The following is a 13,436-nucleotide window of genomic DNA, read 5'->3' on the forward strand; positions in this document are numbered from 1 at the left end:
CCACGCCGAGTAGTTGATGCCCGTCGCGGGGGGTATGAACAGCAAGCCGTTGAGGATCACGGGCGTCGACAAATACCTCACCCAGCTCGTCGGGTACCGGCGCTGCCACAGCCAGAAGGGCACGGGAAGGAACGCGCCGATGATGACGGCATAGATCTGGGGGTAGTAGATCGATCCCGGGCCGAACTGGCGCGAAGGGCCGATGAGTCCCCAGATGGCGGACGCGGTGAAGTAGACCTTGTTGTGCGGGCAGGTGAGGGACGAAGCCTGATCCGGCGAGCAGATGTCGGGCACGTTCGTGAAGAGCCATTCCTTCACGCCGACCTGGACGAAGGCGGCGAGGACGGTCGCGACGAGCTGGACTATGAAAGTCGCTCGCGGAGGGACCTTGACGTAGTGTCCGAGCTTGAGGTCCTGGACGAAGTCGGTCGCCTCGTTCAGCGTCTGGACCGAGTAGGCCTTGAAGATCTGTGAAACCCGCTTGTCAGAATGCAAGTTCCCAGAGAAGCGAAAGCGTCAAAGGACACCGACCATGTTCGCACGCGGGTTCCCGGGGAGTAGCGTGCCCGGGATGATCTGCGCCAGCAGATTGAGCGTGATGCCTTGACCGGTCATCGCGAAGATGAATCCACTCGGGAGCACGTAGACCACGGGTAACAGCACCGCCAGCACCAAACTCCACACGGGCACGCTCGTATGCCAGACCTCGACGGCGACGACCGCGAGCGCGAAGAAAAACACGAACGCGGCGCCGTACCACCAGTCGGGCACCTCCGGGTAATTGCGCATGAGCTTCGCGTGGATGTCGTCCTTCTCGACCGAGATGCGCTTGACGCCGTTGAGGAGCGAATGGCCGTGGTAGAGCAACGTGTGCACGATGACGCACGTCATGAGCGCGAACGCGGCGAGGTAGGTGATCGCGTAAGAGGCCGGAAGGTAAAGCGGCGAGTACTCGTCGTACGCGGTCCGATTAAAGGTGTCGTCCGTCTGGAGCACGCGCGTGACGTTGTACGTGTTCCCGAAGCGGTCGTACGGGTCGTTGGCGGAGATGGGGAAGTAGGACAGCTTCCATACGTTGGTGTAGTAGAAGATCGGGGCGAGGAACCAGTAGAAGAACACAAAGCCGCCGAAGATGTGCACCTCCGCCCACCAGGGGACCATAAGCGGCGAGCCGATCCAGGAGATCTGCGTCCAGTCGAAGGTGAGGAAGGACATGCCGAGCCCGGACGAGACGCCGAAGAGCTGGTTCACGGGCACGTTATTGGGCCAAATCCAGCATACCCAGCTGAAGACGGAGAGCGCTTGGAACAGGAAGCCTACGAGGGAAAGGAAAAAAGTGAGCTTCCCCGCCACGAGCCAAAGGCATGAATTCCGTTACCTGGCAGGAAGAAGAAGAAGAAACTCCCGGTCATGACCCACATGAAGTACTTGTACCTCGTGAGCCCGCCAGTCGCCTCGTCGTCTTCCGCGTGCAGCGTGTTCAACAACGTGCATGCCACCAGGTTTGCGGGCCAGACCATGCTCGCGGGCCAGACAAGGAACCTCCTGCACAACCCCGCCAGCCCAAACCCGGTCAACTGCGTCGCGAGCACCAGCACGAGGTTGAACCAGTAGTCGCTCCGGATGTGATAAAACTGTTCGGAGACGACGATGACGTTGAGCGCGTAAGGGGGCGAGACGGCGACGTTGCTCATGATGTAGACTAAGACGTGCTCCTTGATGTTCCACGGACCGGGGTTGAGCGAGAACTCGTAGGAGCCGAGCCACTTGGGGAGGCGGTAGGTCGTGATCGGGAGCGCGTACGCGCAGAGCTTGCCGGCGGGGTAGGAGAGCAGGAGGAGGACGAAGGGGACGACGGACGGCGCGGGCTGGCGGAAGTTGAAGAAGACGTTCATCGCGGCGGAGACGATGCAGAGCACGAGGCCGATGATCCACATCCGGAGCGTCATCGCGGGCATGTCGGGGTCGTCGATGTTCGACACGGACGCGCGGACCTCGGGGTAGGGCGAATCTTCCTCGTCGACGGTGTCAAAATCAAAGTCCATCCTGAGCGAGAAAAAAAAGGGCGCAAAATCGGAGTCGGATCGTCAGCAATTTGTCTACGAATTCGTGACCAGAGGGAAAAGCGAGGAACGCACTTGATGGATCCCTCCGACTCGAGCATGCTCGGCGTCGTCATCGCGAACGAGGTCGTTTCCCCGAGCGACGGCTCTCCGCGTTTGTGCGTCGAATCCACGTCCGTGAGGTCCATCTCGAGCTCGGCGCGTTCCTTATCCAGCGACGTCGACGGCTGTCCGATCCCATTCCCGGTCCCGGTCCCGCTTCCAGGAAGCGAGACGTGCACCTCCTTCGAGCTGATCGCGCTCCCGCGCGAGATGCTGGGCCGCGCGGCGGTGCTGGGCCGCGTGTCGGGCGCGTTGAGCCGGCGGAGACGGTACGGGTCGTCGTCGTGGGAGCCCGTCGAGGGCGGCGTCTCGGCTGGCGGGTGCTCGCGCGGGGTCGGCGGGGCGTGGTAGAAGGGCGAGGAGGGCGAGTGCGGCGAGACGGGCGGGTAGAACGAGCTCGGCGGGGGTGCGGTGGTTGTGGGGGGATAGGAGTCGTCCGTCGGCGTCGTTGCCGTCTGAGGGTATGTGTGCGCAAAGTCGGGCGAAGCGGGGTAGGGCTGGTGCGGTGATGGAGGGTATGGGTGCGCGGAAAAAGGGTCGGTATGGTGTAGGAGGGTGTGCTGGGAGGAGAGCGAGGATTGCTGCTGTCGTTCCTGCTGCTGCTCGGCGGTGGTGGGGGGTAGATAGGCAAAGACATCCTCGGGCTCGCTCTCGTCGTCCTCGTCGTCGTCTTCCATAGAGTACTCGGCGGTATAGCCGGTATACTGCGGGCCGTAGCTGAGATGGTCGCCGGCGTCGGGGCTGTAGTAGGGGTCGCCGCGGCCGGCGTGGGTGGAGGGGCGGGCGCCCTTGGAGGTGAACGGGCGGTCGTCCGCCGCAGAGGACGTCGGGCGCGGCATGACGGCGTCGGCAGGGCGGCGGCGGGGAGGAGGAGCAAGAGGGAGGGGAGCGATATCGAGGGAAGGCGGTCCTGGCGCTGGGACTGAGGAGGGCGAGGCCAGCCGTCGTCCAGTGGGAGCGAGCACTGATTGTGCCTGGGCCCCGTCCCACACCGCACAGCCACACTCTCTTGCTCGTTCCGCCGCAGCAGCGAAAATCGGTGCGTTGCGGTCCGTCCGTGGGTGGCCGTTCGCTCGAACAGGTAAGTATTTCCTCGGACGAGAGGCCGGAAGGTGGTAGGGAATAAAACACCAAGTCACGACTTGGCTGCAGGCTGCGACACACGTCCGCGATAGAGGCCGCGGGAGGAGTAGGTATTTATTGAGATCGGCAAGCCCGCGCCGCGTGTCGTCGCTATGAATGCGTCCGCCTAAACCAGCACATACACACCAGCTGCTTCCGCCGGCCTCCCTTCCCAGCCTGGCCGCAAGCCTCACGCCTTCGTACATAGACACCGTCCTTGCAAGCGCACACAGAAAGACGCAGGCAGGACGCAGGCCGACATCGCTTGGCCTCGCGCCCCGGGCATACGTCAATCGGGGTGCCTGGTCCCTCTCATTAATTGAGCGAGATGACCGGTCCCTTGAGCTGTTACGGCACGACTGCAGCTCGTGCCCGGCCCGCAAACGCTACCTATAGCGTAGCGCCAACCCAAGGCGTGCGCTCGAATACAGCATGTTACGCCGCGCGCTAGCCAGGCGTACCAGCACTTGCCCCAAAACCGACGCCGAGATCACACACATTATCAGAGCAATCAACGACAGAAACAGAAACAGGCACTCGGAAATGTCTTAGGCTGCGTTTGGCGACACCTGATTCTGTCTGATTCATGACCTGATTTGACTTTTGTTGCACCAAAAAGTCAAGCCCCTATCTCAATATGTTTATTACATCTCATGGACTTGCCCAGTATGGTAGGTTGACTCGGTCAAATCATCTGATTCTTGCAGAGTCAAGTGTAACCAAACGCAGCCTTATCAAGTCCCCAATAATGGCGCAACATCAAGTCTCTTCGACAGCCCTTCCTGTCAGTTGAACAAGAACGTGAACCCAATCTCACCCCCACGTCAAAAACCCAACCCTCCGTTTGGCATCGTCTGCTTGTTTATCTCCATCAGGCGCCTTCTCTACTGCCCTTTCATCGATGTCATGATCATGTGCAGTACCGTTTACCGGCGTTAGCACGGCGTATTACTACGAGTTGCGACATACCATTCGGATGGCGCATGCTAACTGGGTTCGAATGCCTTTCATCCCGAGTCTGAAGATGCACCGTCGATGCGGACGTGCCTGGAGGCTTGCCATCCAAGTTGCCAACCTACTTATGCAGTGTACCACTTGAGCCTCCCGACCTCGGCCCCCAGCTGTGACTGTCTCATCTCGCTCCACCCTGTCACTGACCCCCGACATGCGAAACGAACGACATCTCTCGACGTCCAACGTCCGACGCCCTGGAAAACCACCGCTGGCGTGTACATATCCGCGTAACGCCCCTCAGAACTTGGAGTCCCACTCCAAAAACTCCTCCCAATCGAGTCAACGCATATCCCCAGCTCGGCACCTCGAAATCGATCAATTCACGACGCATCTACCCACCCCAACCTCAAAAAAAATCGTCCCTCTTGCCGCAACCGCTCAATCGATTCGATGTCTCAGACCACTCAAATCTTGCCAAGACCGGGACCCCCTATTTCACGCATACGTTCACCCTAAACTTTCCAGTTTTCGCCCGGCTTGACCTGGCTTTGACGCTGGTGACGCATCCGTGCAACCACGTTATCACGGTACAACGAAAACCCACTGTGCCGGCCGACGGTGACGCTTCAGGATCTCTCTGCTTGCGATGAGTCAAAGGTTGTTAGATGACGACGACGGATCGCGGCAAGCCGCCACCGCCGCGGAAGAGCGTGCACATCATAGTACAGTTCCAACAACCTGAAGTGCCCGTCCTTTTTGACTTTTTCGCAGATCCCCGGCCCTTAAGTTAAAAGCATCTCCGGGAAAGCGACCAGCAGAAAAGGAGGGCGTGCCTGGCGCCGGAGACTGCCTTGATCGCCGCACGCGCGCCAACCGTGACCGGCCTGCCTCATCCGTCCGACGAGGTCCCGCCTCTGCCGGAACTTCTCGCGACGCTGCCTTGTTCGCCCGCCCGACCGCGCCTTCGCCCACATCCGGGGCTTGTTCGTCATCTCAAGATCTCCTCGGCGTGTCGCAATGTCGAACGTTGTCATCCATCGTTTTGGAGTATCTTGCTGCTCTCGCCGAGATCTTGGCCCCAGGTCTTCCATCCCGACCTCTTCGAACGATGGTCTCGATGAGTGATACTCTACTACCGTGGTGACGTTATGTGTATACCGATCGTGACCGATGCACGCGCCCGATCCTTTGCGAGTCTGAAACGGTGACCGTTGCATCCTGAAAGTATTAGGAAACGACGTCACCACGTCAACGCCCTATCCTCCGAATGCCTCCTCGTCGGAATCGTCGCGCACGTGGCCGGTGGAAAAGCGAGGCTCGAAGACGTCCAGGAACGGCAGTCGTCGAGATTCGTAAACAAAAAGCCTTCACAACTTTGAAGCGACTCCTCGGTCGACGCGGCCTTGGGAATCGGCGGTCGACTCCTCGTCACCTTTTCACGAGCGCATGCACCAACCGGCCGCGGAGAAGACGCAAGTAGGATGAGGAGGGGTCGCCTGCGCTTCACGTTCGCCAGCGCCACCCCGGACGTCCTTCAGAGCCAGACAGAATCACTCGTATCCCGGGGGCCTGAAGGACGCGATGCGACACAGGACGGCGTTACATCAAGAGATCGCCGCAGGAGACCGCGTCCCCTCGAGAACCGCCGTCATCGGTTCGAAGAGGGTTCAAGATCCATTCCGTCCATTACTCACACCCACGTTACATTACATCGACGTGCCCCAAAGACCGCCGTCCAAACACGGCAGAATAAGTTAATTCATCTCGAACACATCGATGCACCCGATGCGCGCCTTAGTAGTCCCGGCTCCTAGGAAACGTCGGTCTTCGTCAGAACTGCGGATCATCCGACAACCACCATCCGGTAGTAGGCTGCACACTCACCAGATCGTGCCGCGCTTTCCCGACGGCGCTTTCGCCGCGGTCTCGTTGCCTTTCACGGCCGTGATCTTGACCACGTGCGCGGTCGAGGTGGAGGATGCGGTGGCGGACGTGGACAAGGAAGAGGAAGAGGAAGCGTCGTCCGACGTCGAGTCAGTATCGTCCCCGTCGCCCGTGGGCTCTGAGTCGTCCGCGGACGCCGTCGCGGTCGCGGTGTCGTCCGAGTCGTCAGTCGCCGTCGTGGTGTCGTCGCCGTCGTCGCCGCTGTCCCCGCCATCGGTCGCATCGGCGGAGTCCGCCGTGGACGTCGAAGTGGCCGTACCGTCCGGATCGTCGGTGCCAGTAGCTGTGGCATCCGAGTCGTCTCCGTCATCGGAACCGGTGTCGTCGCCATTGTCCGCGGAAGTGTCGTCGCCGTTGTCTGAGGAGGTGTCGTCGCCGTTGTCCGAAGAAGTGTCGTCGCCTGCGTCCGAGCTGTTGTCGTCTCCAGTGCCATCATCGCCGGTGTCCGTCGAATCCGTCGAATCGATGGAATCCGTGCTGTCCGTTCCATCAATATCGTCCGTCGAATCGGTTTCGTCTGTAGAGTCGGTCTCGTCCGTGGCATCGGTGCCGCTCGTGGACGTGGTACCGGATTGCTTGTTCCCGAAGATCTGCAACCCCACGATCGCTCAACACAGTAATCCAGGCGTGAAGAAAGGGGGGCCGACCTTGTTGAGACCCTTGCTGATCACGTCGCTGCCCAGCTCGGCGATCTCGGGCTCGGCGAACTGGAACGCGTCGCCGAGGACGGTCCCGAGGGCGCTGCCGAGGCCCTTGCGCCGCTGCAGCGTGCCGGTCGAGTCGTCGGCGTCGGTCGACGACCCGCCCTCGACCTTTTGCAGCAGCTTGCCGCCCAGCTTTTCGGCCTCGGGCAGGAGGAGGTCCTCCGCGGCGTCGACCTCGAACGGGACGAGGAAGCCCTGGCGCTTGGCCATCAGAGCACTGTCAAGCCGGCTGTGACACGGTCAGCAACACAGCCGACACTGAATGTAGCGATGCAACGCACGGGGCGGCGATGGGTGCGCCGATGCTAGGAGCGATGACGCTCAATGCGACCAGAGCGGACAGGGAGGCGAAGGTGGCGCGCATTTCGAAGATTATGGCGGACTAAAGTGCGAAGAGGATTGAAGGATGTGCACGAAAATGAACTAAATGCGTTGTTTGGTTAGCCAAATTCCCTCGCCGATTTCTTCGTGGACTTACAGCTCCTGCCGGAGGAGTTCGAACGAGGTAAAGACGAAACGAAAGTGCGAGAGGTGGATCGAAGGACGAGCGCTGCTCGAGAATTATTTCTCGGTACCCTCTTCGGTTATATACTTCCTCATCTCCATTCTTCGCCGACCCGGCAAGTTTTCAGGTAATGCAGTACGAATGGTGCACAGCGTCGCTGATGCGACACGGTTCCGTCGTCACCAATATCATCCAATTTGCCGTAGAGATGTATCGAATTCTGGATTTTGTGACAAAAGCCCTTCTCGCTCGGGGTTCCGGGAGATCTGCGTTTCACAGCGTGATCGTCGCATGATACTGCTTTACATCAAGACGCGCCAGGATGTTTGAGTTCAAGCGACTGTCTGTGTAAATGGAATTAGCGATCAAGGTATGGCCCTTCCAGTCCTGTTTGCTTTGGATGCTTCGCTCTGGGCTTCGCCACGCAGGTATCGTTCATAGATTTCCACATAATGCTCCTTATCCTGTGATGATCACCTCGGCCAAAGAGCTGCAAGCGAGACTTACGCTCTGGGTTTTGAGGACGGTCTCCCTTGTCTCCAGGAAGTTTGCGTACTCCTCCCAGCCTTCGCCCATGGACTGCCTGCTGAATCCCCGGTTTTCGATGAGGATGTAGTCCCGTACGATGCAGGGCGTGATGGCGACGTCTACAAGGCTGAACTGCTCGCCGAGCAAGTACGGGCCTTTGACCACGGGTGGAGGGTCATGGAACGGTGATTCCGGTGCCTGCGTGGTCGATGTCAACACCGCACGAGGCCAGGAGTTGATGTCAGCAGTGAAATGTTATGCGTCTCCCGCTTATGGGGTTTTCAGGTATCATCAGGATGTCCTAGATATACCGCACATTGCAACCCCCTCGGATTGACTGAGCTTCATATATTGCACGATTCTGTAAACAAAACAGCAGAGCAACATAGAGCCCCGGGGCATGAAACATCAGGGCATGAAAACACAACGTTCATTTTTCATAGAGCATCATATTAATCAATGTTGAGTACCGGAAGCAGCTGCCTGAGCTCCTCCAAGGGAACGTACTTCTTGCCCGAGCCATTCTGGGCATGCAGCTCGTATACGGGATCGAAATCCTCAGTAGCGGTAAGGCAGGCGACTACCTCGTATATGGTCCCACCGATCGGCACTTGCTGACCGACAGCGCGCCTCAGCCGAGAAAGAGCCGATTGGCCAGGTGAGGGTGCGGTGTCGTGGTGAGAAGTATGTGGACCCCAGTCCGGGCCCATAACCTCCCTGCAGCTGGAGAGATGAGACGAAAGTTATTTCAGCCTTCGGAAGAAGCATGATACAGAGAGGGTACTGACTACGCATCGCTGGCTTCTGCATCCAGTCTAAGCGCAAAACTTAGGCCCTTGGCGGCTGGAAGTTCCCAATCGATGAGGAATTCGATGGCACGTTGCGACGCAAATATGACGTCTACGTGACTAGTAATCGCAATGTCAGAATGGAACCCGGAAGCAGGGAGAGAATCAATCTCACTCTTCCATACAGGTAGGCCTCCGATTGAGGATCCCATAGACCAACTCGAAGAATTTGAATCTGAACTGAGAGAGATCGCCAGGCATTGGAAGTAGCGATGGGTACTTGTCGTTCGTCTGGTCTGCCTTCCATTTTGCAATGACCGCGTTGTACTTGTCATCCGCGGTGGCCAGGTTGTAGTCGCGGGAGTTCTGCATGCCGGTGCAGCCATTGTTCATACGCTTATGGAAGTTCTGAACAATCTTGACCAAGTCATCCCTGGGGATTTGATTTATAGGAAGGTGATACCACTGTCGCTTGCCAGATTGCATGTTGGTGTGGAAGAGGGGTGTGTCGGCAGTGAATGTTGGCGAGGCCGCGAGAGGCCTCGTGATATATAGGGCGTGCTCACGTGCTCCCGCCGCCACACCGATTTGTCACTTCAAGTAAGGTGTTGTTTGTTCATTTGTTCAAACTTCAACGACAGCATATGATGCCTTTGGACAATCACGAAATTATTGTCTGCCCTACCTGGGTGTTTCTACTATTGAAGCTGTCCCCTTGTTGTCAGCGCCCGATACACATATTACTTGGCCAGCTTATCTTGGTTCATCATATCACCAAGCCGCGTGGTTGTGATCAGTGGTGTTGGTCCCGGTAGACACCAATGGAGCATCCACCACAATCAACTATGCGCTAAGCATTTCTTTTGCTTGTGCTGCCAAGACTAGTTCTTCCCCAGCTTCAGTCAACGCGTAAGAGACTGAAATATTGTTGTTTGTCCAGTTTGTTCACATGAGGTTGCAGTGGAATCACTGCATTACTTCATCAGGCGATGATGACTCCCAGACTGACTCCGCATTCCATGTGGCATGCTGTCAGGTTGAACGTAATAGTCCTCTGGATCTTTTATTCCATGTTGGCTGTCACACGTTCTTCCGACGCATTTGGTATCCTCTCGCGTTTGAGAACGGACCAATCGATCTGCTGCTCGAGGACAATAAGTTCAGGATGCTCATTATGACCATGTGAGTCATCGGACTGCTTATCCTTTGTGCCGTTCCGCAGAGTCGACTGGCTGCTCAGTGCTATAAATCCAATCGTGTTTCAACCCTGACCGACCCCATAACGACACCCCCTTAACTCGAGCCTTACAGTTTACTTGGACCGTTATATACTGAATATTCATGGCTAACCCGGCTAATGGAATCCCCAACTTTACTGGTACACGCTATGCTTGAATTTCAGGTGCAGGCAGAAGGCACTGACAGCCTTTCATTATCTGCATCGACGTAGCTGTCCACATGCCCTTTCCCCTACAACTTGCCGGCAACAATATTGCTCTTCGAAGGGTTGGTTTGAGTTACGACTTGCACACCAGACCGATCGAGGATGATCTTCCTGGTGGATGGCATTGTTATCGATGTATGTTAATCTGCACTGTTTCCATCCTTTCAAAGGAAGAGGCTAAGCCAACTGCTTTCAGCAACTATCTACCGGCGTATAAACAAGGTCTTGAAGGATCTCGGTTTCAGCTCCCCGCAGTACTCCGTCTGGCAGCGCAACACCTCATTGGCTGTTGCGTGGTTTGCCGCAATGAGGCTACGCAATATTGAACCACGGGGAATTTTTGCTACGTGCTTACGAGGCGTCCAAATACACGTTGTCGAGAATCCTGCCTTGTTTGTTTTGACGCATACTATGCTTCTGGGTGGCCCGGCGTCTCCTCAGCTGCTGGGCCCCACTCCCCTTGGGCTGGTAGGACTCGCGCCGATGGTATTCGGACAATCTCAGCTGCCTCCCGCTAACCTGTGGGCACGGTACTGGCACCGGTTGCAAAATCGTGGCGTTAGATATTCTCCCGCTGCCTCGAACAGCAACAACTGGCGCATCCGATAGTAACCAATTATCCAGACATCAATCAAATTGATAGAAGTGTAGGGCAGATGTAACACACTGTTGCGACCGTGTAATGTGTCCAGGAACGTCAGGAATCAGAACACAAAACTTCTTTGGCAGATTGTTGAAAAGCCCCAACGCCCATTATCTGTAAATGTAGAGCACTTGGCCGCGGCTATTGTCGTGTATTGAACAAAGGTGCTGACCGTCAAGGACTTGTTCTGGTAGCGCGACAACCAGGATGCAGCTGGTGACACTCGTTTTATCCTTGATCGGCAGCTCTACGTATAGCAAAAATATATAGACAACGAACATGGGCAATACAGGGCACTCGAACATGCGGCACCAGGGCATAAAACACCCATAGGAACTCAAAGCGAACGATGCCAAATCCTGTGAGCAATAGCCTGAGCTCATCCAAGGGTTGCACTTCTTCCCCGAGCCATCCGCGGCACGATTCCCGCAGTCTTGTGTTGCGTCAGCGGCGACCAGAGTTACAACCAGAGTTACAACCATGTCCGGCATCGTCTTTAGATGGCTCAAAAGCGCAGGGGGGACGCGGTTTTTTACGCAAACATATAACACACCTTGTCAGAAAGCCGTCCTCGTCTTCTGCCACGGATTCATCGAGCACATAGAACGCTACCAAGCAGGTTTTCTTCCACCGTGTCTTGCTCCTCATAATTCTTCAACTAATCTAACCTCTGAGTCCGGGACGAGTGTCATACGAAACCCGGTAACGATCGGTACTGGATCGTGGCCCAGAAGGACTGCCACATACTCAGGGCATGTCCGACTGCACATTGGAGTTCGATATTCAGTACGTGGACCCGAAGGTCGTCGAGTACCTTCTTACTTCAGTACGTAAGTCAACCTTACGCGCTCAACGTCATCGTCGTCTCCGAACAGTTCTATCACATCCGGAGCGACTACTGGTTCAACCTCGTGCTGGTGCTCGCGACGCAGTTGACCGGTTTGGGGCTGGCGGGGTTGTGCAGGAGGTTCCTTGTCTGGCCAGCGAGCATGGTGTGGCCTGCAAACCTGGTAGCGTGCACGTTGTTGAACACGCTGCACGCGGAAGACGACGAGGCGACTGGCGGGCTCACGAGGTACAAGTACTTCATGTGGGTCATGACCGGGAGTTTCTTCTTCTTCTTCCTGCCAGGTAACGGAATTCATGCCTTTGGCTCGTGGCGGGGAAGCTCACTTTTTTCCTTTCCCTCGTAGGCTTCCTGTTCCAAGCGCTCTCCGTCTTCAGCTGGGTATGCTGGATTTGGCCCAATAACGTGCCCGTGAACCAGCTCTTCGGCGTCTCGTCCGGGCTCGGCATGTCATTCCTCACCTTCGACTGGACGCAGATCTCCTGGATCGGCTCGCCGCTCATGGTCCCTTGGTGGGCGGAGGTGCACATCTTCGGCGGCTTCGTGTTCTTCTACTGGTTCCTCGCCCCGATCTTCTACTACACCAACGTATGGAAGTTGTCCTACTTCCCTATCTCCGCCAACGACCCGTACGACCGCTTCGGGAATACGTACAACGTCACGCGTGTGCTCCAGACGGACGACACCTTCAATCGGACCGCGTACGACGAGTACTCGCCGCTTTACCTTCCGGCCTCTTACGCGATCACCTACCTCGCCGCGTTTGCGCTCATGACGTGCGTCATCGTGCACACGTTGCTCTACCACGGCCATTCGCTCCTCAACGGCGTCAAGCGCATCTCGGTCGAGAAGGACGACATCCACGCGAAGCTCATGCGCAATTACCCGGAGGTGCCCGACTGGTGGTACGGCGCCGCGTTTGTGTTTTTCTTCGCGCTCGCGGTCGTCGCCGTCGAGGTCTGGCATACGAGCGTGCCCGTGTGGAGTTTGGTGCTGGCGGTGCTGTTACCCGTGGTCTACGTGCTCCCGAGTGGATTCATCTTCGCGATGACCGGTCAAGGCATCACGCTCAATCTGCTGGCGCAGATCATCCCGGGCACGCTGCTCCCCGGGAACCCGCGTGCGAACATGGTTGGTATCCTTTGACGCTTTCGCTTCGCTGGGAGTTTGCATTCTGACAAGCGGGTTTCACAGATCTTCAAGGCCTACTCGGTCCAGACGCTGAACGAGGCGACCGACTTCGTCCAGGACCTCAAGCTCGGACACTACGTCAAGGTCCCTCCGCGAGCGACTTTCATAGTCCAGCTCGTCGCGACCGTCCTCGCCGCCTTCGTCCAGGTCGGCGTGAAGGAATGGCTCTTCACGAACGTGCCCGACATCTGCTCGCCGGATCAGGCTTCGTCCCTCACCTGCCCGCACAACAAGGTGTACTTCACCGCGTCCGCCATCTGGGGACTCATCGGCCCTTCGCGCCAGTTCGGCCCGGGCTCGATCTACTACCCCCAGATTTACGCCGTCATCATCGGCGCGTTCCTTCCCGTGCCCTTCTGGCTGTGGCAGCGCCGGTACCCGACGAGCTGGGTGAGGTATTTGTCGACGCCCGTGATCCTCAACGGCTTGCTGTTCATACCCCCCGCGACGGGCATCAACTACTCGGCGTGGTTCGCGATGGGCCTCGTGTTCCAGTATCTGATCAGGAAGAGGAATTTCGCGTGGTGGAGCAAGTTCAACTACGTGACGAGCGCGGCGCTGGACAAGCGGGACGAGCATCAGTTTGATCTTGATCTTCTTC

At 57.4% G+C, this 13,436-nt stretch overlaps 3 protein-coding genes across 3 annotated transcripts in view; 1 reads left to right on the forward strand and 2 right to left on the reverse strand.

Moving 5' to 3' along the window:
- Positions 1-2,735, reverse strand: part of PUNSTDRAFT_105928 (oligopeptide transporter) — a 4,560-nt gene extending 1,825 nt beyond the window's left edge. Inside the window, exons 1-4 of the mRNA XM_007386193.1 lie at positions 2,139-2,735; positions 1,379-2,046; positions 532-1,316; positions 77-468 (exon numbers count right to left, since the gene is read on the reverse strand). Coding sequence (XP_007386255.1) covers positions 77-468; positions 532-1,316; positions 1,379-2,046; positions 2,139-2,251 — 1,958 coding nt within the window. The 5' untranslated portion in view covers positions 2,252-2,735. The remainder of the gene's footprint in view (positions 1-76; positions 469-531; positions 1,317-1,378; positions 2,047-2,138) is intronic.
- Positions 2,736-6,035: 3,300 nt separating this feature from the next.
- On the reverse strand, positions 6,036-9,196 carry PUNSTDRAFT_136607 (uncharacterized protein; the record flags this gene model as incomplete). The annotated part of the gene is made up of 8 exons (XM_007386194.1): positions 6,036-6,051; positions 6,126-6,775; positions 6,833-7,118; positions 7,171-7,271; positions 7,902-8,120; positions 8,393-8,645; positions 8,711-8,830; positions 8,886-9,196. The coding sequence occupies 8 exons, from the start codon at positions 9,194-9,196 to the stop codon at positions 6,036-6,038; spliced, it is 1,956 nt and encodes a 651-aa protein (XP_007386256.1).
- Positions 9,197-11,551: 2,355 nt separating this feature from the next.
- The window catches only part of PUNSTDRAFT_115267 (OPT oligopeptide transporter), a gene marked incomplete at both ends in the record, with an annotated part of 2,919 nt that continues 1,034 nt past the window's right edge, over positions 11,552-13,436 (forward strand). The window contains 4 exons of the mRNA XM_007386195.1: positions 11,552-11,623; positions 11,673-11,928; positions 11,991-12,775; positions 12,839-13,321. Coding sequence (XP_007386257.1) covers positions 11,552-11,623; positions 11,673-11,928; positions 11,991-12,775; positions 12,839-13,321 — 1,596 coding nt within the window. The remainder of the gene's footprint in view (positions 11,624-11,672; positions 11,929-11,990; positions 12,776-12,838; positions 13,322-13,436) is intronic.

The sequence above is a fragment of the Punctularia strigosozonata genome, assembly GCF_000264995.1.
Source record: "Punctularia strigosozonata HHB-11173 SS5 unplaced genomic scaffold PUNSTscaffold_10, whole genome shotgun sequence".
NCBI lineage: Eukaryota > Fungi > Basidiomycota > Agaricomycetes > Corticiales > Punctulariaceae > Punctularia > Punctularia strigosozonata.